General features: G+C 41.4%; 1 protein-coding gene across 3 annotated transcripts; it reads right to left on the bottom strand.

The window, feature by feature from the left end:
- Positions 1-509: 509 nt before the first annotated feature.
- On the bottom strand, positions 510-12,772 carry ercc6 (excision repair cross-complementation group 6). 3 transcript variants are annotated; one of them, XM_061285593.1, is made up of 22 exons: positions 12,688-12,772; positions 12,039-12,232; positions 11,714-11,942; positions 11,419-11,539; positions 11,219-11,333; positions 10,304-11,006; positions 8,928-9,059; positions 8,606-8,764; positions 7,750-7,885; positions 7,398-7,568; positions 7,074-7,250; positions 6,011-6,127; positions 5,460-5,555; positions 4,185-4,403; positions 3,756-3,866; positions 3,307-3,426; positions 2,852-2,946; positions 2,606-2,751; positions 2,084-2,530; positions 1,847-2,015; positions 1,687-1,765; positions 510-1,485 (listed from the first exon to the last, which is right to left on the bottom strand). In XM_061285593.1, exons 2-22 carry the CDS (start codon positions 12,211-12,213, stop codon positions 1,042-1,044), a joined length of 4,161 nt encoding a protein of 1,386 aa, XP_061141577.1. In that variant the 5' UTR covers positions 12,214-12,232; positions 12,688-12,772; the 3' UTR covers positions 510-1,041. The 3 variants fall into 3 exon arrangements, with proteins under 3 accessions (XP_061141577.1, XP_061141576.1, XP_061141578.1); XM_061285592.1 differs by having other exon boundaries at positions 12,367-12,750; XM_061285594.1 differs by having other exon boundaries at positions 12,474-12,750.
- Between the last annotated feature and the right edge of the window lie 13,173 nt (positions 12,773-25,945).

Genomic DNA, 25,945 nt, shown 5'->3' with positions numbered 1-25,945 from the left:
AGTTCATTAGGGAAAAATCATGGCTAAAGCTGAATTGAAAGTGCAGCACCCACCCTCACCCCCACCTCCCGATCGGCTGGTTGATCAGTGACGTCAACAGACACTGCATTAGGTACACCACCATTTTCAGGTGTACCTAATAACTATGCATTTTTTGTATGTGTCAAGAATGTGTATTTGACTACTTGCTCTTTATTTGGGGGGACACCAACACATATTACACAACGTAAAACTCATACATATTGTCATATAAAGCAGTTAACCAAATGTCAGATTCTTGTTTTCATGCCCAAAAAAATAAAAACAAGGAATAAAACACCAGACAAGTTTTAACAGGCTTTTAATGTTTATTAAAATAATAATAAAAGTAAATTTCAAACTAGCAATCTAATATGAAATTGCAGTACATATACATATACACATATTGTCATATAAAGCAGTTAACCAAATGTCTGATTTTTATGTTTTAATTGGCGATTATAAAAACAAAGAATAAAACACCAGACATGTTTCAACATAACTGTTTATTTAAAAATAATATTAAAAGTAAATTTCAAACCAGCAATCCAATGTGAAATTGCAGTAGATATATTGGAAGCAATATTTAGGCGTATATATGCAAACCATGAGCAAATTAAGAGATCTTATTTAAAAGTCTTATTATTGCACACTCCATTTTTTTACAAAATTTTGACACTTGACTCAAATAGCATATTTTCACCAATATCCAGAAAATCTGAGGTAATGACTGCAGTGCAGATGAGTAAACAGACTGTATCAAAAGTATAAATTCAAGTAGAAACCACCAGATAAATAAAAGAAAGAATTACCACAAACAAGCACCGGAGTCAAAAACAATTGTCTGAGATTATGTCTTACTTGTTTGTTGCATTCCAAATTCCATAGAAAAAGTCTGTGATAAACAAGTGAATGACGTTGAGGTATGACAGTTAAGAAAAGACAATACAAAAGTACACTATGTTGACCTTTAGAAGTTCCACAGTACGGTAATATCTGAGGAGGTTGCGGTTGTCTGGACTTTCAGCGAAAGTTCTCCTTGAGCCTCCACAGGCCCTCTTGCCCAGACCTTCGCTGGAAGTCGCAGATGCTCCTGAGCAGTTCTCGAAAGACAGGCGCCTGCTTGACGCTCAGTCTGGGTTTGAAGTACTCCAGCACTTCCTGTGTACTGGCCTGCCCGTCCACTTGTCCCTGGAAGGCCACAAAGTTGCGCAGGTCCGTCAGCAGCTCGTCGTGCTCTGTGCTCGGCGCGGACTGTGAGGTGCCGGCACCGTCCTCTTCAGCATCATCTTCTTCTTCTCTTTGTCTGATGGAGGGAAGGCTGAGGTGGTTGCGGTCTCTCATGCGGGCCAGGAGGGCAGACGAGGACAGAGGGGTTGCGCTAGAGTCAATTTCGGCTACCTCCCCGCTGAAATGAGCCCCTGCATCTGGCTTCTTTAAGTTTGTCTTTGTTACAATAGCAGCATCCTAACAGAGAAACACGCACATTGACATTGTAAAATACAATAAACCCCTACTAAAGTGGAAATTATTGAATTTGACGATTTAGTTTGACATCTGACATCACCCTTCAAAACAGGTCTTACGTAGGTCTTAAGATTCAATGCCGGCCTAAAGGTACAATAATCTGGACCCAAAATATGACCCTATTAAAAACACTGCAGTTACCTTGCATTTGTTCAAATTGGGGAGCGTGGGCACAGATGGTCCGACCAGGAGAGAATTCTTCTTTTGTCCGAAGCGTTTCCTGCAGAGCGAAGGCGGGAAAGCAAAGTGAGCTGAGTAGGTCGTAACGAGCAAACGTGTGAAGGCCATTGAGGGTCCGTACCGAGCGGGCGGCGGGGGGTTTCGACTGAGGGCCAGCCTACAATGCTGGCGAGACACTTTGAGGGCCTTAAGGGCATCTTTGGCCACTTTGTCGGCTTCGGCCTCCACCAGGACGTAGTCTGGATTTGAGGACTCGATGATGGCGTCGTGCTGCATCACGCTGTGGATTCCTGAGACGACAAAACCCTAATAAACCTTTGCACGAAACAGGCAGAGACTTGTCCAATAAAGTTTGTACCGGATTTTTTGAAGAGCTTAGACAAGACGTAATCGTCAGATTTTTTCTGATCTTCAGCCTCCGTCCTCTTGTACTCTCTCTTCTTCACTAAGTGCGAGATGCGTTGGCCCTCGAAGCGAGCGTCTTTTTCACGTTTATGCTTCTTACTTTTATGCCTTTCCATTTTGCTGGAGTCGCAGTGTTTCCTCTTCTCCCTGCGCTTCAGGCCCGTGCCGTTCTTTAGTTTGCCACATGATAAATGCGGATCTGCATCCATGCCATTTGGCTTGTTTTGAGCACCTACTATACCATTTACTGGACCCTGAGATAATCCTTGACAGGCAGATTCAGAACTGTTTAATAAGGAATGTCTATGATTTGGATTTATTTCAATCTGATGGGATTTGGAGCGTTTACTATGGTGCATTCTTTCCGTTTTTTTAGGTGCCTTGACATCAGAGCCGGTACCTGAAAGAAATGCAGGGGAGAAAATGTGTTGAGGAAGTGTGTCCCTTAGGTGGCTTACCACAAAATAATGCATACCGGCAAATATTGCACTGGTCTCTGTGCCCTGCTTTTCATCTGGGTCAGCTAATGTGAAAAGTTCAAAGATGTCATTAGACTTGAAGAAACGGCGTTGTTTGGGGTCCTTCAGGACACGGTTGGTCAGAAACTGTTTGAAAATTTGTCTGGATGGTACACACAGAGAAATGTTAGATTTGAGTGTGTTCGATTGCACAAATCCAAAACTACAACTAAGTCATCTCGATAACGATGGCAGTGTCTAACCTGTGGTATATTTTTTCTTCAATGGTGCCTGCAGTGAGGAGCCTGTAGACGGTTACCTGCTGCTTTTGACCAATTCTCCAGGCCCGCTCCCTCGCCTGTTGTGGAGCGCACAAACATGCACACTTAGTCGATTTGATTGACAAAACTGGATCATTTTTCTATTTGTGTGGGTTTAATAGTTCAAAGTTTTGTCAAGAGATAGTAAAATAATAAACAAACAATTTAGTAACTTAAGAGTGTATATTTTTCCACTTTTAATGTATTCTCAAATTATTATTTTGAAATAAGTATCTCCAAAAAAAAAAAGCCAAAGAATTGGCAAAGAGTGGAAATTTAATCCAATGTTGGGATGACATTGAATTTAAATTTCATAACTTCAGAGGTGGATTGAGGTAATGACCCATTCACCTATAAAGTTCTACTATGTTTGTATTTACACTGAGACAGTGACAAACCTGAGTGTCAGTACTCGGGTTCCAGTCTGGGTCATAGATGATGACTCTATTGGCTCCAGTCAAATTGACTCCCAGACCTCCCACTCTAGTTGTCAACAAGAAGACAAATATAGACTTGTCCTGGGAAGACAAAGTAAAAATAAAAATCATATTAAATGTAATATACACATTTCAGATATCTTCTTTCAAAATAGCAACCAACTTGACACTCATTGGCCACTAATAGTGAAGCAATTTGACAGAGGACAAATGGCTATAAAACAGTTTGCGCAACAAATGTATTCACGTATGTGGAGTTGAGCAGTAAAGAGCATCCAGATGAACAACAGCTTGCCATCAATTAGTGTCTCCACCTCAGGGTGAGCACGGATCCTCGGAAGCATTTTTGTCCCTCAGGAGGGGATTTTCATAGAAAACACTGGAAGCCATTAGGGATGAGTAATGCGTACCTCGTTGAAGCGGGCGATAAGCGGCTGTCTGGAAGCTATGGTGGTCGTGCCGTCCATTTTCAGGTACGTGTAGTGGTTCTGTGTCACAAACACTTCCAAGATGTCCAACATCTGCACGAGAAGAGCGAGTGAGTTGAGCGTGTGAAAGATAGGAGGGAGGAGAAGGGGGTGGGGTGGATTATCCCTAAAAGGATTAAAGCAGATTAATATTACATGGACACAGATACCGACAGGGAGGTTCTCAGGTTCCGTCTGAGGTCTAATCTCATTGGTATCGACTATGACAACAGATGCCTCACATTCTTCCTCTCATTCGCACTCTCATAAATTCTACAACCACATTCATTGCCCAAGGAGACAAATGGTGTCAAATTGTGTACACTTGTTTTAAATATATATACTACATATATAAAAAAAAAAGGTGATCACCTGCCGCGACTGCGAGAAGAGCAGGACTCTGTGACCCTGCTTAAACCACAAACGCAACAGAGAGTCCACCACGATCAGTTTGCCCGAGCGCTTCCAATAGCCGAAGTGCTCCTCTTCTGTCAGCGCCTCCTCAGGGATCCCCCTCAGCAACCGCGGGCCGCCAGAGAAAAGGTCCGGGTGGTTGCACAGCTTACGCAGTGCTATCAAGCCTGAGAAAACCTGAAGAGAACCAACAATATTCTATCATGCTGTTGTCCATTCTGGAACATAAAACATGGACACACACACACACACAAGTGTATCGCCATCTTAATTCATCTGAGAGATAATTTACGTGTTTTGATATTTCTGTTCCGTTAGCAAGAGAGGGCTAATGGGCTGAGCATAAAACTATTTAATATCAACTTGTGAATAAGCAAACAATGATCTGAGGTAATTACACTTATTAGTTATTATATATTATATTTTTTCCTGATGGAAACAGGAAGGCATTTATCTGTCTTAAGCGGACTAGCAACTAATTGGAGCTTGGTGTCTATTAGAGGGACGACCTACGAGAAATTTGATTTAAGAATTTATGTTTATCTTAATTTTTAAGCACTTGGATTAGTTTGTTTATCTCTTTCATTGGCACCATTGAAAGCTCATTGAATCTTGTGAAAGATGTTAAATAATGAAAAATTGGTGTCTTCATTGTCGTCATCTTCACGGTGCTGTTCCTTTAAACAGATAAACGCATAGAGGGATGAGTTGCATAACTTATTTACGGACAATTAGGGCCATGTTTTTTGATGAAGGCACAGCGGTCACTGCATTAGTAATGGTGGTTAATGGACTCGGGAATGACCACTGAATATGTGTGTGCGTGCAATCTGCTGTGGTCACCCTCGGCTCTCCAACCACGTCCATTTGGTTAGTGGTGATAAATGGGTTGAGATTCTCTCAAGGGTCCAGCTAATGTGAGAACAGCATCTGCACAACCTCCACATCTTTAAAGACGACTAAAGTAAGCTTGTTATGGAGCTGACCAAAATGTATGTTTACAAAAAGAATCATTTCATCCCGAGTCTCTAACCTTAAAAAAAAAAAAAATAATCACGGATATGGCTTTAAGTGATGAACTAAATTCATTAGTCCAGCGGGTTAAATAATGAATAAGGCTTGTTGTGTTCCTGGAAGTCATTTTGCCGACCGCAAGTGCGCCCCCTTGTCTTTTTAATGCAACGTGCATCAAATAGAGCCGACGCATAAAGTCTGTTGGGTTACTCTGTTCACCTGCATGTCCCCGTTGAGTATCTGGTAGACCTCTTTGGAGTCTAAGAAGCTCTGATAAACCTGCCGCTGCTCCTGCGTTAACCTGCAAAATAAAACCTACGGAGATCGAGGGGAGAAGTTGTGAGCGAGTGTAATGAGTGGTGATCGTCCTCTTTAAAGCACCTTGCTGAAGTGGCACATGCGAGGGGAGAAATTACAGGGGTACAATCGTGTTTTGAAGCCATCGGCGTCCCTGGGGATGGACTTAATGAGCTGAAGTGAACTGAGGAGTCAAGCGGCATCAGACTCAAGGACAGACCAGAGACTGGGCCACCATAATGAATACTTGCTCCTTTTACTTTAGCAGGACTTTATTAGCTGGCTTCACCTGGAAAGGCCATGCAAAGTCAGGGAATAATTAATAAAACGTTCCCTGAGAATGACCAACTACTAGCAAATAGAGAAAGTTCTATACTTAAGCTCACCAGGTTTGGTAGGTTCCTCAACTTTACTTTTTCAATCATCAAGTGTATTAAAATAACAATAAGATTGTTTTGTGGGATGTGAAATACCTGCTCGTTTTTGTCAGGTAAGGCAAGGTTGTCCTTGACGTCAGCCTTCATTCTTCGAAGGAGGTAAGGATTGATGGTGTCTCTCAGCACGCATGCACACTTGAACGCCGTCTGGACCTGAAGGCAAACAAGTTGACCCGGCTCATTAAAGACTGACCAGACAGGCAGCTAAGAAAGAGCAGTAACACCTGTCAGCATGGTTGTTTCCTGGAGGCAGGATTGTCATCCCAACCCCCCCCCCCCTAGCCCCACCCATCACCTCCTCCGAGCTCGCCGAGCTATTGACCACTGAGCAGAGTGCTGTCTGTCTCGGGGGACACAACTGGAGACCCTCCCCCACACCACTAAAGTGGCTTTCTTCACCTTATGCTAGAGGCCAGTTAGCTTTTTACACATTAACTGACAGGGGGTACGCAGAGGGATCAAAAAGACCGCCCGTCACAGCGGGAGGGGGCAATAATACGGCGAGGATTTTGGCCGGAGTGGAGGCGAAGTGAGAGAAGGCGGCAGATGATGTTGAGGGTTCACATGGGGGTGTAAAGGCGAGCTTCAGTAATGGATCCCACATCCACATGTAGACATGGCCCCACCTGCCCCATATGTTTTTATGTACTTTTATGCACATGTACTCTTACCCGCACACACAACCCACGCGCTCTGAAAATTTCAAGACGAGGACGAGTAGCCGAGCGTAGCTTTCTCTGACCATTTAATAACATTAATAATTAGTAAAGGTTTTTATTATCGACAGCGGAAGAAGCATCGATAGCCATCTTAAATAATTAAATCCATTCAGTCAGTGGGTTATTAACGAGTGGACACTAATGACAACGGGATACAATTTAGTTCTCCACTCTTGCTTCTCTGTCTGTCTCTCACACAAATGTGCTTATGCACAAAAGCAACTAAAACTAAAAATACGTGCAGAGCTATCACCACTGCCGTCCATATACACCATCTAATAATTTTATTTTACTTATAATACAATTTCTGGTCTTTGGAATTACATTACGTCATGAAACCCATCTGCTCACAAAATGCTGGGAGTCAGGCCTATGTGTACCTGGACAGGTGAGGCATTGCTGTATCCTCCCATGGTGATGGGCACAGAGAACTGCTCCATGAAGACGGGTAAAGTGCCCAATTTCCCAGGAAAGACAAAATCAAAGAGAGACCAGAGCTCCTTTAAATTGTTCTGCATGGGCGAGCCGGACAGGATGAATCGATGGGGGGTGCGGAACTTGAGAGAAAAAGAGAGATAAAATTTAAATGAAAGAATCCACGGTGTGCAGATTATACTAAAAATACGGCAGACTTTCGATTTAGCAAAAACTGCCAACAAGCAAGTTTCAATTAGCGACACGTCTGTCAGCGCGACACACTCCACCTGTTTGCAGGCTGTGGTGATTCCGGCATTTGGATTTCTGATCTTGTGGCCCTCATCCAGGATGACGTAGTGCCAGTCGTAGCGTTGCAGGATGTCCTGCAAGCTCCTCACTGCTGAGTATGAGGTGATCAGGATGCCGTGACATGATGCTATCTCTGGAATCAGCTTTTCCTACAACAGCCCAAAAAAAATAAACGTCGAACAAAAGAGCATCTCTCTTTCTGTGTGGTTTCAGGAACTAATAGTGCTCTAGTGCCCCCCAGAGGAAAAAGACTCCATTGAAAACTTTATAGCTCACACAGGAGGACCTCGAAAACCTCCATAAAAGTACAAACAAAGGAAGAAAACATACCTTGTTGCTGCTGAAAGATCCCGTTTCATGCAGGACAGCGACTCTAAAAGGTGGCCACCAGGTGTGGAACTCCTTGACCCACTGGTGCATGACGGTAGCGGGACACACGATGACGGTGGGGCCCAGGCCAGCATACCTGCAGGTAAATGTACGTGTCACCAGGGTGGGGACAAAGACTTTACGACTGCAGCAAATATCAGCAAATTTCATTGGCAAATTAAAGTCATAATTCCTAAACCAAATTAAACTAAATAAAAGGCAATTCCCAGCGAGTAGGAGAAAAGTGCTTGCGTAAGGCAGAAAGTCGAGGTGGCCACAGAATGCTTACTTAAATGATCACTTTACAAATTTTGCTCTGGTGAAAATCTACAGAAAACATACATGCACACCCTCCCCTCGAAAATGCACTAATGGCCTGCTATGAACCTCAGCATCAGTGGAAGCTATTGATATTGGACCATAATTGAGTTTGCAAGCAATCAATTTGTGGACTTCTACAGCAGACAGAATATTGACCAACGGGGAAGCTCCGCCTACCAAATGCGCAACGGTTATTTGTGCAGTAAAACCAGATTATCACCACCCCTGCGCCATGTATTATACATTTGATTTATGGCCCCGCTCCCGCTGCCTAGCCATTTCATGACTCCGAGATTCCTCTTAAGTGTTCATGAAAAGGCTCACTCAAACGGTGTCAGTGTATTCTCTGATGTCTGCAGGACCAAAGTCAAGAGTCCGATAATTGAAACACGTTAAATAATTCAGTCGAGCACACTCAAGCAGAAATCCTCCTGATCAAATATTCATACCATACAGACAGCGAGTCTCAGGCCAAGCTTTGTGTGTGCACGTGCACCTGTAGTTGGAGCCTCGGGTCCTCAGTTTGCTGTAGCTGAGTCCAGCCAGGAAGCAGATGATCTGGATGGTTTTGCCCAAACCCATCTCGTCTCCCAGGATGCCTCCTGCCTGCTGACAGTGGAGCTCCCACAACCAGCGCACTCCCGTCTGCTGGTACCTGACCACCGCAATGCACATGTGCGCAACCGCATCAGATCCAAATCAAATTTGCCATCACATGACAGATGCTGCTCTTTTAAATTGGAGTTTTGTACATTAATGAGTCAAATATTTCGTAGACAGTGATTCTCCATTCAGGGCAGGGTCCACAAAAAACTCACTTGTAAAGTTTCTTCCACAGGAAACCAGGAACTTTGAAGCCTTCATCAAACTCTGCATCGCTGTCATCTGTCAGCTCCTCACCTCTTTCCCGCCTCTCCTCCCGTTCTCGAAGACGCTGTCGCTTCCAGCTCCTAGCGGGAAAAAGTACAGATAGGTGAAGCGGAAAACAAACGCGGGACTTTGTGAGTAAGGATCCTGTCTGAACCCGATAATGAGGTGGCTGAGACAGATTCATAATGTCTTTAAGAATTAATAAATGGACGGAAAGCCCGTAAAAGTTGCATGGAAGGAAACTGTTAAAAGTGGTTCCTTAAGATTTGGAAGCTCAACGCCCCCCCCCTAAAAAAAGGAAGTAAATGTAAAGGAAAAAAGGTTTAATAGTGTTGCAGCAAAAAGGCAGTTAGAGGCAGAGTCGTCACGCAGCAAATGAAGATTGATACAGACAATTAGTAGTGCGAGTTCCCCAGAAAGGTGCGAGGTGGAGGGGATAAGAATCCATCTTCATTTGGGCCTGGTCCTGTCACCCTGCCACAAAACCGCTCCTTTAGCTGGGCCTGTGAGACCGCGCGCTCTAATTAAGTCAAGACTAAGCATTGGTTGAGTTAATTACACTTTTCTGCCCCCTCTGCACCAACTCCATTGCCACCTTTCCGACTACAAACTGCTCCTAATAACATCACCGCTCGCAAGGTCGGCCTCGCCCGGCCATGCCGTGTCGGTGCTGCTCAACTGACATCCAATCAGTGTGGCGCAGGAAAAAAAGGACACATGCCAACACAATTTATTTGGCAGCTATAAATATGAAATCTCATTAGAGCTGCTCTTCTCCTAATTTGAGTATGAGAGGGAGTGAGTGCGCTTATAAAAAAAAAAAAATGCAGGAGGATAATTAGGGCAGATCGAGAAGGGGAAAAAGAGCAGGGAGTGAATATGCTTCGTCAAGAAACAGCTGCCAATCTCATCTGGGATTAACTCCATTCTGGCACCGTGCAGCCAGCACAAACCAACTAACTAATGCAGACAACAATAGCACATTTTCACGATGCCAGTCCATATGTCGTATAAACTAAAGAGACTCAATCATGCCAATTGTCCACTTTCCTAAAGAGACTTGCAGAAGAAACTTTGTTAAACAGAACAACAGGGAACCACTGCTTATTGTTGCCACAGGAAATAATATAAAGTGCAATAATCCATTTGGGTATCACCATCATTAAAATCTGCATCAACTGTACAGGCAAGGCTAACATTTTTACTGGACGTCCATTTGCAGTGTTTGGGTCAGATGGAGTTGAAGTTTTGCAATGATGATACATGATAGCGGGTTGACCTCTGAAAAAGAGACAGGAAGTGTTTATAGCAGTGACGGTTTTACCTTATCCGCTGTCGATAACATTCCACATCGCCATCATCTTTGCATTTCTTCTCTTTACTTTTGGCGTCATTCTCTTCATCGGAACTTTCGGGGGAATACTGGTCATCGCTCAGCTGTTTCTTCACCGGCCTCCTTCCCTTGGCTTTATTTTTCCTCTTGTAAGCTTTCAACTCGTAGTCGCCCTCATCACCGTCTTCCCCAAAGCCTTCCTCCATGGCGTCTCGTTCCTCTTTTTCGGGATCGAAGCCTTCGTCGCTCGGCAGGTACTCGGAGCCGTCGCTGTCAACCTCGTCGCCTTCAGTTTGACGTTTTTTCTTTAGCTTTGGTGCTTGTGGCTCAGATTTCTGTCTTGCCTTGGGATGAGCTTTCAAAGCAGTTATCTGGAGCTTTCGCATGCGCTTACGCATCTTCTTGTCCTTTGGAGAGGAAGCGCTTCCTTTGGATCCTTGCTGGTGTGGAGCAGTACTCCTCCTCTTCTTCACATGAGGAGCTCTCTTCCTTTCAGTCGCCAGCTTGGCCTGGTCGGCCAGGTACTCATCGAAGGCCGAGTTCTCGGCCAGCATGAGTTTGCGCGGCTCCTTCTTCACCTCCTTCTGTGGGATTCTCGTACCGAAAGGTGTCATGTGACCTGTCCGGATGAGCTCTTCCCACTCGGTTTCCTGTGCTGGCATGAGCATGCTGCCCAGTGTGGAAGGACCAGGCTCTGGTACAACACAATACAACGCTTTTCTTAATATTGAAAGATATTCATTATACACAATATGTAATGACTTTATCAGCTTATGATTAATTTGTTTTGACAAAGTTACAATTTGAGGTTGGGATATAAACGGTAGCGTCTCCAGCCTCTTTCTCTCTTTTTCATAAATGAGTTTTTTTTTTTTTTTTTTAGTAATCAGCACTTCTTGTCATTACCTGTGTCCTCTGCATCTTCTGCCAAAAGCTCATCTTCAAACCTTTGGGCAATTTCTCCTCCCAAAATAGCTTGAAGCCGCTTCTGTTTGGCTCGGACCTTCTTGAGTTGTTTCTCCTGAATCACACGCACAAACAGAACCCCCTTTGAATATTACGGTCACTGTCAAATTCAAGTGAAAATCTAATTGAAAGAAGTTAACCTTATTTTCTTTCTGCCTTTTGACCGATTCAATCTTCCTACTGATGTCTTTACTTGATGAAGCATAAGGGGATAGCTGCTCAATGATCTTATTGATGTGCTTCAGAGATACCACTGCAGACCTAAAAGTCAGATGGAAAAAATATTAGATGATATTCATAAAATTGACAGTTCATGAATTATATCATTTTAACTTAGAGCTAACGTTATGCAAAATGCATTCTGATGATACAACGTTCAGTCAAGGAGCTCTTTTGTGTCAGTCCCATTTTGTGTTTGAGTTTTTTTTTTTTTACCTGACATCATCCAGCACCGACTCATACTCCTTCTCAGCCTCTGCTTTTGCAGCAGCCTGACTGGCTTCCTGGATGGCCTCGTCCACCTGCTGCAGGACGCCTTGCTCCAGAACATCCTGGTCATAGACGGCCACGCCAAGGCCGAGCAGCTCATCAGCCCCAGAGCTGGCAGACGCTGCTTGGATGCGCTGACGGTCGATATGCAGCAAAGCTCCGGACCTCTTACAGCCTGAATGCAACAGTGGATGATAATTTGAAACACGATCAATAATTTTACTCAAGTCTCCATGCTAAATTTCTCAGTGAGCAAGATTTGAGCTCTCACCACTATTGCTCTCCTCAGCTTCGTTGACAACTGTGCAGGGGGACGCAGCCTCAGGGCCTTGAGAAAAAACTGCTGAGCCTCCATTCTCCTCTGAGTTTGTCCTGGTGAGGGCAGCACTGGCTGGACCACCAGAGTGGGAGGAGGGAGCCTGGTCCTCTGGCCCATCTACTGGCATGGTGATGTGGCTGCAACAACTTACAATGGACAGACAATTTACCACCTTTTAATGACGCTCTGAAAACGCAGCTACTGGTTTTGCTAGCATTATTGTGATATCAGGCTTCAAAACACGTAACAGACCTTAGTGAGCAAGCAATCTGACGCCTACCTGTCCACGTATGCAATGGTTTTCCCTTCTTCGATGCAGTAATCAGCGCATGCCTCACAAAACGTTAAATACACTTCTTCCAAATGAAAACAGCAATTTAATCGAACCTGGCAGTGTAGCATGCGTGTCACGATCGCACCAGTCCATTGTTTACATGAGCTCGGCTAGCCGGCCGGCTACGCTACGCTACTTCTCAGCTGTCCAAGGGTGCAAGGGAACGACTGACAAAGAATGTACCGCAAAAGAGACGAACTTGCTAAGAATGTTTAAATAACCGGACGGCAAATATGCCATGCAAGAGACAAAAATTACCGTACTTACAAAACGTGCAGTTACACAACATCGGCGTGCTGCAAAAGCTTTTTCTGGTGCTGGGGAATGGCATGTCACCTTAGACTTGTGCAAGAGCGCCCTCTACCGGCGTTGTGGATTTTGCTTTTTCTTTTTTGCCCGACAGATGGCGCCATAAAACTGTTTTGTAATTCGGTTAGGAGTTGACTGACAGAAGGCTGAGAGATTATTAAAAAAATAGACAAATGACTCTTACTTAGTAGGTCTTTATGATTCTTATTTTAATCATGTAATGGAATCTCTGTTTGTGGAAAATATGACCACTCTTGACATGAGCCCAAAATAGTGCTTGTCGATGTGTGACCTCAATGTGCCCCTTCATGGGAAAATACAAGTCAGCAATAATTAAGTGAGCCACACTGTTACACAAGTAATAATGCAGTATTACCTCTCATGGGCACATTTTCAGAACCTGATGGGTGGGCATGCATAACTTCTGAAGACCCAACTAGTGATATAAAAGCAATTAAAACCTGGAAATTCCATATTTTTAACTACAGATGAAAGCAAAAAAAAGGGTATTTGCTAATAAAAAATAAAACTTTGAAATCAAGCAAATCAGAAGGAAAATGACTTCTAGCGTTTTAGTATAATGGGAAGCTTTTGAAAAGACAACATTTCAATGATGATATAAACGTGAATGGTTCCAAGAAGTTGTGGGCCTCAGGAAGTTTGTTCCCAAGGTTTTGCAATAATAAATTGCGCGTTTAATTAAAACATCTTCTCGGCTTTGCATTAGGGGGTTGTATAAAGGAAACAGGCTTTTTAGCAATCTAGGGTTGAAAAGTGTTGCAAGATTTAAAGTATGTTATGAAAACGCTGGACACGCTAAATAAAGCAAAACCCTTTTTTTTCTGGCAAGAGCTTTCGCTTTATCACAGAAAGATCTTCATGTGCAGACCATGTTTTTGTTTTAGATCATTGTTTTTACAAAGCCACCCACACAGGAGTCAGAATGGGTCAAAATAAACGTCTGATGAATCACTCATGTTGTGAAAAAAGGTGATACACGCTCACAAAGTTGTGACTCGAAGGTCGAGATGCAGCGAGGAATGTAAACTTATCATCTGTTTTGCCCTCCATCTTTTGTCCCAATTCAGCATTTTTAAACCAAGGGATAGAGATGATATTATGTACCGTGGTTATCTTAGAGACTTGCTTTCAAGGTTTCCAGACATTTGGAATTGTTTTCATTGAAGTACACAGAAAACACATGAGTGGCAAGTGTAAGTGCTTGTACATTTTCAGACATCTCCAGAGTCAAGTCAATATCTTGCTTCTGGACTGTCAGTGTTTTCCCAAAGCAGTGCTTGTATTTTCTTGGCACGCTGCTTGAGTTTATGGTCTTGTTGAAATGTGAGCCGATTCCCCAGTCTGAGATATAAATTCTATTATGAGCACTAAAAGTTCTCACTCAGGATTGTCTGTAGCGGCAGAATAATATGCTGAAATTCAGCCTCGTGCAAATGGTCCTGTAATGTTTTGTTTTCTCAATTCCGCTTAATCAGTAGCTCTGCAAGCCACTTGTTTGTTTTGGGATGATGGTGATCACCTTTCTAGTGATCCTGCACTCCATCGCACACAGATGGAGTGCACCATTCCAACTCTTTTTGCGGTCAGCATCATACTCCAATGCTTAACAGTAGGTTTGATGGCAAATCATTAAACCTATATTTGTTAAACAAAGGCATCTGAAGAGTCTCAAGAAATCTTGCTGTGCAGTGTTGAATGATCTATGTACATTGGCCAACATTCCATTCTACATTATTTTTATTTGAATTAAAGAACTTCTGATATTTAACCCATTTTCAATAGTCTGCACTATACAAGCGTTATTTTAACTTCACAAGGGTACTAATAATGAAATGGTAAGAAAATGAAACATCACAATGACAGTGACCAAAGTGATCACAGTTATTGGTATTATTATAGTGATAAAAGAAATGTAATGAAAATGATAAACCTACACAGACCTATAGCAGCTACTGTAACATCATGCATCAAAACTTAATTGTCGACAAGGTGGTGGTGGTGGTGGTGGTGGTGGGGTGGCCCTGAAATGAACCGTTTATTCAGGAATCTTGTAAAATTCCTGACGGCCACTACACACACGACTGTAGAGACTCTCCACACTTTGCTTGAACTCTGAATTCTCTTGAAAAATTCTGCAAAATAATTTATTCAGAGATGACAGATTCTTTACTGATTTGTCTCAAACATATGACAGCCGTTCTCTCTGAATCACATGAGACATCACTGAAGTTGTGTTTGCATTTGAGTGTGATACAGGCAAAACATAAAAAAACATTTCCCGAATTGGAACATTTACCACTTGCACAGCATGGTACTGAAGTTTTGTAATGACCAGGGAAGCACCTTTGATTGACCGCACAACGCTCACAGGAGTAGTGTATTGCCAAACTGTCTATCTTCATTTTAATGTGTGCCTTTATGTGTGAACAAGAGTGCATGTAATGAATCCCTACCCATGTTGGGCGACTGTAGATTTATTTGGCATAGGGGGGTAGAGTGCACCTCCCAGAGGGTGTGTGGTGTGTTAGCGCTGCCGTGTTGCGCTCCTCTCCAGCCTGACAGTAGAATAACACATGGAGCAAGATTTAAAGACTTAACACTAACAGGTTTATGTCCTCAGTGCCTGCTGACTTTTGCTTCTCAGAGAAATGGTTCCAAAATACGCATAACGTTTATGTGCATTGAATGCAACACTTTATGTGGTATTTGCAGTAATTAATCAGTGGCGGTTCCTTGTTTTAACTCATGTGTGTAGTTTTGCTCATATGGCCTTCATCAACAGTTTGGAATATGACCAATGCCTTCAGGATATATTTTTGACGAAAGGCAAAAGCATTGTGAAGTTTTTTTTTTTTTTTTTTTAATTCAACCTGAAGGGCCTTTGCGTCTCCCATTTTTGGATGTCACGCTACATTATGAATCTATTTTACGAGGGTCAAAGCAGATGATCCGAACTTCATCTGTCCGATGCATTTTAGTACTTTGTGTACTTTTTCCTTTACAAAATCCATGAATTTATACTTGTGCATATCCCCAATTGTAAATGTGTACCTAATTATCTGCAAACTACCTCCACTATATTTTGTCTTAAACGCCAACGGGCATTTAACTTCCCTCACACTTGTTTTCTCTGGTGTTACGAAATGATTTCCCAAGTGATTTTTTTTCCCTTGAACACCCACTTTCTTCCCAGCAAACCCTTTAACTGCCAGAACGAGCCATTTCCTACAGCTTAATTAGATGGATCAATCTGTTGTGTCTGAAATGGTATAATTTACTAAATAAATAAGTGCTGTTAGATTGATAATTTTTTTTCCTCATCATGGGCTGATTATGATTGTCGAGACAGAATGGATGATATATATGTATAATTTTCTTAAAAGATGTGCCACAAAACTTGAGTTTATAAAAAAAAAATAACTGAACGTGCTTGACTTTTTCTTTGGCTTTTTTTAGCTTTCATGATGCCGAAGAAGAACGGTACCAGACCGCAAAGAAAAAAATCTGATAATCATAGAAGCAGAAATTGAACATGGGTGAATGTCCGTTTATCTATCAAAAGCCACCAGGTGACAGTATCGGTCTGTAACCACTCCCAAGATGTCTTAGATTTAGTTTATTAAAGTGGCGCAGACAGTAGATAACTTTTCCAAAAGAAAAAAAGAAAGACACTTAGGAATGGCAAGACCGAGCCTGGAACAAATTCTGTCACTTTACATTATTTTCTTTGCGCAAACTGCTTTGAAATCAGAACACTTTGGAAGTCAACCAGCGACAGAACAGATTGTCCTCCACTTTGGGTGTTCTACTTAGTGACAAGTCAATTTTTCACATTAAAAAGTGCTTATTCATTTATGTGGGAGCGGTCCAAGGTACAAGAAAGAAGGATGTCGACTGTAGAAAAAGTCAACACGTGTGTGATTTCATCACGTCGACATGACAGCATTGCACATTTGGGCGGCATTGTACAGTACATGCATGTAAGACCACATTGGCAGTGCTAATGTCTCCCATGTGTTTTGCTGCCTCAGTTAGTAAAATGTCTCTCTGAGGGCCTGATAGTGATTACAGGGATGGGCTAACCTCTCATCAGTAGCTGCTTAATGCATCTGTTTGTGATTTTAGACAGTTGTATTATCATAAACAGATGAAATAACCTCTACACAAACTTGTCATGTGATGTACACATGATGTCTGTCACTTGCAGGTCAAATTGTTGGAACAAACGCATTTGACAGAATGGGAAATTGAAATTATGGTTCCAGTATTAAGTAGATGTATTTTAATGTTGGTCATGATGGTAGTATTTGTTAATTTAAGTCGTTTTTAAAAAAGTGATACTTGGTAAAGAGTGTCGAGGGCCTTAGTGGTATTTTTGTATGTTATTTTAATTTTCTGTGATTTGCTATTTGAAACAAATTTTCAGTCCTCCATTCAATTCCTATATTTGTTTATGTGTTTCAGCTTGGTGACAGCATTAAGACTTGAGTATAATCACAATTTATAGTTGTAAACATTAACTTCTACCAAATGTTACTCTGACTTGGCTCAGATGTGACTTTCCACTCATTTCAACATAAACAGAAACATTCTCAAGCTGACTTTTTATTTTGCACATGACAAAAAAACAGAACGCTTGGATATTTTCTATTGTTTTATATGCAGAATCATTAGGAAAATATGCTGCGCTATCAAATCACTTGTGCTCACCAGGGAGTAACCTACCAACTCTTCATGTCCCGGTAGTGAACCATTGTGATGAAGAACAACAACAGGATTTGGTGTGAAGCTGAATCAAGTGGCATATCGCTGAACTGCTCATCTTGGGTTCACCAAAGTACACCAAGCTTAGGAAGCAGATAAATAAGTTATTAAGCGCGGATGTAACGGATGAAAAGATTTGGACTTTAATAACAGATACGTCAGCGCTGGGACAATGTAGCAGAGGTGAAAAGCATCAACGATCAGGACAGCTGGGTGATGAAGTTTAGGTCAAGCCACAAGTTCAAAACTCATCTTGCTTCACGACAAAGAGCAATGAGACGTGATCTGGAGGTTCTGGGAACAGGAAGCCAATCTACATTTCTTGCCAAGTCGGCATTATGTGTATTAAACTGAAATCCTCCAGTGTGTTAAGCAAGCTCGGGATCCCAAAGAAGGGGTGTTGCCTAAAATGGGGTCTCAGCTGATCACAGTTTGACATACTTGATTTAGTTTTGGAAAGGATCATAAGGTGTTGAGCCCTGGCCGGCGACCTCTCATAGTAAAGGAAGTGCAACTGTGCCCCCCTGTGCTGCAGGTCATAAATTAGGATGCAGCTTTGTTCATTGCGAGCCCCTCTGCTTCAGCCTTCTGCTACTTTTACTCAACAAAATTAGATGCCCCCCATTGAAAGGGCAAACGGAGCTAGAGGTTACCGTACATGGAGTACGTAACAATTCTTTACTGCTCCCTCCAGACATACTTAACCCTTTCTACATTCTGTAGATGAAATGATTTATTTGGGGTTTGTATTAATTAAACCCAGTGATTAAATCTATGTGAGTATGTACACAAAGGTTACGCCTTGTCTGTTGAAAATTCTGCTGTTGAGAGAGCAGGCCAGAAATTTCTGAACCAAAATAAACAAAGTGGCGATCGATCTTGTTTAATTCCATGCTTGTAAGCGTTTCCAGCTACGAGATATCAGGTGTGGAGAAGCATGAACAATCAAGAAAAACAAACCAAGTGATTTGAAGGAATAAATGAAGTTCTTCTGCAATGATGTAATTGGGCTTTATAATAAATGTTGGCTTTTGATTTTGGTTCTGCACGTCCATGACTAACTATACATCAGGCTTTGGTTACTTGTGTTTTATATGGATAAAAAGCTCAGCGACAGAACGGACTCGCACCGAGTTTGTGAGCATCAAGTGACCCTCTAAGGCACACGTGTAGTAAAGAATAAAGATTGAGCTCCATGTTTTTATATGCACGGCAGACACATGCAGATAAATTAGGAGCATTGGCAAAGTAAAGGAACGGCTCTGGATGTGATAAAAGAAGAAGCATGCTTGCGAGCCAAGAGTAGACAGAGCAACTTGATCGGACATCGGGGACTGATGTGGGCAAGGTAAATTAAACACAAGACATACGATATTATATACACCAAGTGTGAAAAAAAATGAGCAAAGAGATCAAATAAAAAAGCTGATTTTTACCTCCAACAAAGTTTGTGGTTAAGAGATGATGGGGGGGATGATCCAACCTTCATTATGTTGTTTCCTACACGACTTCCTATGTGCCACCAGTTCAGCCTTCAACACACACACACACGAGATTCATCTGTGAAGTTTTAATAGCAGCATATTTCCTCTTCTTCAATCTTCTCACTTTTCTCTCCGTTGTTTATGTTTTTCTCCACCTTGTGCAAAGGCGGAAAGACAAAATTTTTTGTTGTGTGTAAGGAAGCCAAATAATCTACAAAACAAACAATATGGTACTACTTGCAGACATACTATATTATTTATCCTCTGCGAAGAACGGGCGAGGCGCGCAAACAGATCGAGCACAATTTGGTGCTGAAATGGAGTGTTTACCTTTCGATTTATTCCAATGGACACCACTGTAAAGCTAATTGTCGTCATATTTGTTCATGTCTTGTGTAGTACGGCCCTGGAGGACTTTTGAATAATAAAATGGTCCCTGGAGGAGAAACGTCCCCAACTCCTACGCAAAGTCAGACATGTTTTTTTTAGCAACCAGGTGCTGAAGCAATCACTTTCATTGTTGATTGTAATCACAAAAAGGCATTTCTGCTGAAATAATGGCTATCATTTGTCCTCTGTTGATTTATGATGTTTTAGGTCATAATCTTTAATCTCAGTTTTGAAAACGGTGAACTTTCTCTAGCAGGACCTCATGACCCAAAGCCATTTGCTTCTGGTCTATGTTTAGTTACTCACGCGCTTCAGGTCATGTCACTTTCATTGTCGCTTTATTTCAGTGGTTATTGTGTTTCCTGTGTGGGAACATTTTTATTGTGCTGAACACGTTTTGCCTCCTGCCATGCAATCCTAAGGGGAGTCGTGATGCTGTTAAATGAGAAGGAGGAGGGGTGTGTGTGTGTGTGTTGTTATCTGTCTTTTTTTGTGACCTGGGGGGAACTCCAAACTGTGAATGAGGACCTTACCAACCGTGTAAGGAAAAACAGGAAAACTCAGATCAACATAGGAAAACATTTGATGTATTTCTGAAAAGAAAAAAAAAGTTTCAGGGACAACAGCGTGTTTTTGTATTAATTGCACAACTTTTACTTTTTATTCCATGTGAGGCTTTTGGCTTTCTACGAAATTCATTTTTAAAAAGTTTTTGCAGAAAACACAGATTTACATGAATAATTCCTTCTTCATCCACACACCGCACACACATGGAGTAAATAAGGACACTGTGGAATACGTTAAACAATGGACGTGACATTGAGAAGAGGAAATGTTCCGGGCCATGTCATACACCAATGTCAGCATATTTCATCAAGAATAAAACCTCTGACGTCATACAAATCCTCCCATGACATTATAAAGCACAATCAAGACAAAAAAAAGGCAATGGACAGGCTTCCACAGAAGGAAACAAGCTCATTAAAGTTCAAGTGAAAACTGAGCCAACAAGCAACAAACTTCTTCTAGTGGGAAAACACAATTAGATTTCAAAATTAGGCTTTTGGCAGCAAGTAAGAACTTTTTATCCAGAAATGTCCACGTAAAGTAAAAGGCAGAAATGGAGGATAAAGGACAATATGTAAGCACAAAAGCACTTAATCCTGCTGCAAAAGGTTCACTTTGGAGTACATTTACGACTCGCAGTTTATTTCCATTGTTATGTGCCAAAAACTACATGAATTCTTCCCGGACAAAAACCTTCAAAGAGTTGTGCAATGACTCAAGTGTACTTGACATTTTACTTGGCAAATTCTATTATTGACTTCCATTAGCTGTGATGGGCGCCAGCTCATGAACGACCCGAATGAGGACAAGCACGAAAGAAAAATAAATGGATGGTGACGCTAGAGTATAATCAAGTCAATAACTTCAAATTCTTGTTGTCTTCTTTGAATTATACTTCTCTTAATGCTACTTGTGAGGGCTTTTTGTTGTAATAAAGACACAAAAAGCCAACAAGTTTTGGTCATGTTCCTAACTGTATGACTTTGGGGGATTTGGAGGGTCTGTTATATTTACAGACAGTAATTGTCAGAATACATTTACAGTACTTGTGGGACTGACTAACAGAATATGCTCTGTTCAGTTTGGTGCCGTTTATCTTCATCTTGACAACTAAAGGTTGATGCTCTCTGGAGCCTTAACTAAAGAAATATCATTTAGCAATTTCCAGAAATCATCCCAGAATATAAGGTTAAAGGTCACGGTTGCTTCTGTTTACTTGTCATGTCATCACATTCCTCAACTATTTGGCACATCAAGTTGGGTTATTCCTCCAAACAAAGATCACTAAAGACCACCTTGCAGGACATGTTAACATTAAAATGCTAACTTTAAGTGTAAGATAGCTGCGTGAACAGAATCACACATCTGTTTTTAGGATGCAAAATATTTGAGGTGAAAATCACAAGTTTGCTGGCTTGTATAGAAATCACATGCAGATGTTTCCATTTTTTTGAAGGTTTTCTTTCTTCCCATTTTTCATTGAGTTGACAGAAAATATGAAAAGGTTTACTGTGTATATTTCATTGCTTCAGTGAGATGACATACGGGAAAAATTAGGGAGTTCAGTGTAACACAAAGGAGTGATGTCCACAGAAAAATGCCACATGCTGCTCATAGATTCAATTCAGCCTGTTCTTCAATAAACATAAAGCATATTTTTGAAATGTGGAAGGAAGCTGATGTGCCAGGAGAAATGTTTCTCAAACAAGGTCAGAAAATGTAAGGGCACACAACAGTGCCAGAGCCGAGATTCAAGCCGAAGTCAGACATGCTAACTTCTTCATTCGTTTGAGTGGAACGTCGAGTCAAATAGTCTTGACTCCATCTGCCTGTCTTTTGGTGTGTGCTATGAGGGGGGCGTACATATGTAGCTTGAGAAATGAGGACGGCCAATGTATTGGCCTCTCTGCTCAGTGTAAAGATGCTTTGGACACTCATTGGACCTTGAATCCTGCTCCAACCACCCACAGCGTTCGTTTCCGTCGTGAATCATCGCTTTATGTTAAGCTAAACTGCACTTGTAGAGGGCACCACGAGGTGACATGTAGAACCAAAAATTATATTATGTTCAATCTAAATGAAGAGTAGATTTCAGGTATTGTTATTTTTGCAATATATAGCCAATATCAAAATAAAACCAATAATAAGTTAGCAGAGTAATCCATCTGTCTGCCTCCCAGTCGCCATGAATATTGCCGAAAACCTACAGTGAGCAAAGTTATTGTATTGAAGCCATTAATCCAGCTCAGGTTTCGATTTCCATCAAGGGAGTTGATGATGCAGTACAAAATAGTCGTGGGAATGTGCTATTGGTTTCTGAGTAAGGCTCATGAACAGGATAGGAGTCATGATGTACATAAAATTCAGAAATTTGAAGTTTATACCATTCCCTGTCCATCTTTTAATGATAACATAGAGTGATTGCCTGCATCTGTGATTGGCAATCAATCAAGTAGTCCACCTTTCGACCGAATTCAGGAGAAATGCTATTAAAAAAAAACAGATGGACAGAATTTCCGATACAATTTGAAATATTGACTTTCTTCTTCTGCTCACTCAGAAATAATATTTTGACAATTCTGAAGCTACAGCTCTACTAGCTACAAGGGATGGCTCATAGTGGGGTCACTCGGAAGTGGAGGTCCCACCGTAATTAGCAAGAGCTGAGTGTGTGTGTATGTGTGTGTGTGTGTGTGTCGTCTGTGATGAGAAGGAATGTTCACACTCATGCGGAGCAACAACCTCCCTCCTGCTCCTCTTCCTGCAGGTATCCTCAATTCCCGCGGGGATGATGTTGACTCAGCTGGCATCAGTCAAGTGCTGCTGTTAAGAGAAGTCTTCTTCATTCGTCCTGCTGTTATCCGCCAACAGCACCTAAACCCTCTTAAGCCCCACTTTATTATCCTTGACACTTACTGGAGACCACACTTTGCCTTCCTGTCCTGCTGCAGCATCTACTCAGCATATTCTCCATTTAAAACTTACTTGGCGCAAATTTCTTTTGGTTTCAGTGCATCAGCGTCCGTGTTTTCTTAGGCCTTCCGTGAGGTGAGAGGTCGGTGAGGTCTTGCCTTGGCAAATCTCCCTCAAGGGTTTCCAAGGACAAGGTCTAAACATCCTCTACTAATGCAAGGAACTTGCGTCTGCCTCCAGGTCTGAGGGAGCGTGTTTGGTTTGTATTTATGTGTAAGCGCATGATCAACATTCCTCTTCACCGTTTGTTGTTTGGTCTTAAGCATCAACTCTGAAGTTGTTTTTTTTTAATTGTGGATAATGGGCACTTATGAGGACCAATTACAGCCTACAAATGCATTTGTTTTAGAAGGAAGGACATCATAATTTACCAGAATTAGAAAGATATAAGTCTTATTTTATTATAAGATTTTAGGATGTGAAAATTTGGACATCAGAATGCGACATCACATCTGCGTATAAACGAAATGCTGCCACATGCAGTGAAAATACAACTGATGGTGCACCATAATTAATGAACTAAATTGATGTATAATTTGAGAATATATGAAACGACATCATGTTCTCATGTTCATCCCTTATTCATTTCCTCATCCAGGTCTTCCCATGAGCAAGTCTCTAATTCTTTGAGTTTTCCTCAGAAAACATGCCTTCTGCAGTGGAAAGCGTAAGAGCGAAACAACCCAATTTAAATCAAAGTTGCATGTGGTGGGCTGGGCAATGAACCCTGAAACCCTAAAACTCCATTGATGGCTCTCTGAGGACAGCTGAGGGAATAAAGTAATGTTTTTTTCCCTATGTACATTGACCATGGCACATCTTACATTGTACTTAAAAACTTCCCTACTCCAAATGGAGAGTAGAAAAACTTCCTGTGCCTTAAAAAAAACAACACAAAAAGTGTTTGTTTCATTGATAGGTTTGCTGTGGGCAAAACAAATGCCTCGAGCAGAAGGTGAACATGCTCTTCAGTCTAATTGGCTGATAACAGCCTCTGTCAATGAGAAAGACAAATAAACATCTAGTATACCCACAATGCCTGTGGCCACATCTGAAAACACATCCTCTCTCCCTCACTGGGGATAAAATAACAGAGTTAAAACCTGCTTAAACACATACTGCGCTGATCTTAGCCATGAGTCCATTGGGGATTTGCACAACACAGACTGAAGCTTTAGAATGATGCTAAAGAGGTGAAGGTTATCTTAAAAAATGTGAAATAATGTCAAACTGGACTCCAGTGTGATGTCGGACATTTTTGATAGATTCACATAAAACGTCTTTAGAAAGTAAAAGTATTTTCCCAGACAAAGCTGACCATCCTTTGGGGTTCGGTTGAGAAACTTTTTCATAACCCCTCCCTTGCAAGTTGAGCTTTTTTCTTTGGTGATTTGTTTCTTCTCCTTTTCCTGCAGTGCAGATGTAAGTAATGACTGCCCCATCGTGGCAATGAATCTTTTTTGGACAAAATAGAGAAGTGTAAAGAGAAATCAAATGGCTGCACAGAAGGATGAATGCACAAAACAGTTCTAACTTTTCAGTGACTTGTTTTTGTGATCATTTATATTTGAATTTATGAACAAGTAATTTGTTGGGAAATCCATACTTCCCAAAAACACGCACAAATGATTTAAAGGATATTTTAAATATCCCACAAGGGTAACTGTGATTGTTTGTTATTGTGATTCAGTGGCAACCAGTCAAGCGTGTACCCTCACCCTCAACCAAAAGTCCGTTATCCCGTTGGGTTATCCTGAGGCTTAAGCTCAGCCATGTCCCAAAACAGGAGAAACAGTAAAAAATTAATGAATACGTCTCACACAATATAAACTGTAAAATTTCAAACAAATATGCACCACTGTACTGGACAGTCCTTTTTTCAAACAGAGTATTGCAAAAATAAAAATAAGTATCCCAACACACCAGCTCTATGCGCCACAAAAAAAAAAGTTCATCAAAACCTTCTGTATAACACATTCAGAGACTGTGGAAGGTCAAAAAATTGCTCAAGCCCAAATAGGAAAGATTTTGCTTTGAGAAACATTCCTGATGAGAAGAAAAATAAAAGCTCAGTAAACCGATTGCGACTTTCAAGCTTTTCCAACCATTTACTCAAACCATAAATCTGACACTACATCACTGTGATGCGACGCATTTAGCTCCTTGTTTTTCACTCAACGAGCAGAAATGGCTTTTAAAATTCATCATGTGTGAGTGGCATCAAAAATGCCTTTCTTTACTTCCCCACAGTAAACGAATCCATCAGTCTGTCAGAGAAGTGAAACTGGTCCAATCTATATGTATTCTTTTGACTTTCCCAGGCACTCACATTGTTTTTGTCAAACCAGCAAGATTTATGTGTTGAAAAAAAGAGTTATCAGGAAGAAAAATCCAAATTTAGCTGAGCAACTTTCTGTTTAGACTTGCGCAACGATACCAGTTGGATCTCTTTCACTTTATAAGTACATTGACATTTGTGTGTAAAATATGAATAGCACTCATCTCTAATTAGATTTTTTTTCCATCATTTATTTAATTACTTTTAAAGAACTAGGTAATTGTATGTATTACCTTTGTGTGACCTGGACACATAACACGCAACATACATTTGGATACTTGTTGAAATAGTTTATGATAATGTTGCCCTGCTGTTACTGATGTAACATGTGGTCAACATTTGCAAACTGATAATCTGTCGCTGAATTATGTTATGATACCTATGTTATTGTTGCAAGACTTTTTCCAGCTGCCAATCTTACTTAATTTCTTGATGTGGCTACTGTCAAAATTCTTGTAGCTGCCGGCACTCATCACTTTAGGTAATGTACTCCAGAGAACGATCATACTTTTCACTATTGGGTGATTTTAAATAGATGTGACAGTTTTGATGAGAAGCAACAATACACTTGAAACTGTGGTTACAGGTGCACATGTGCCTTTAGTTCCACACGCATGGGGTTAGAATTTATAATATTGGTTAACTCTTGGGCTCTAAACCAGCTTCATGCGGCTTTCTG

This window comes from Syngnathus typhle, linkage group LG8, assembly GCF_033458585.1.
Source record: "Syngnathus typhle isolate RoL2023-S1 ecotype Sweden linkage group LG8, RoL_Styp_1.0, whole genome shotgun sequence".
Lineage (NCBI taxonomy): Eukaryota > Metazoa > Chordata > Actinopteri > Syngnathiformes > Syngnathidae > Syngnathus > Syngnathus typhle.
This window is presented reverse-complemented; position numbering and strand designations above follow the sequence as displayed.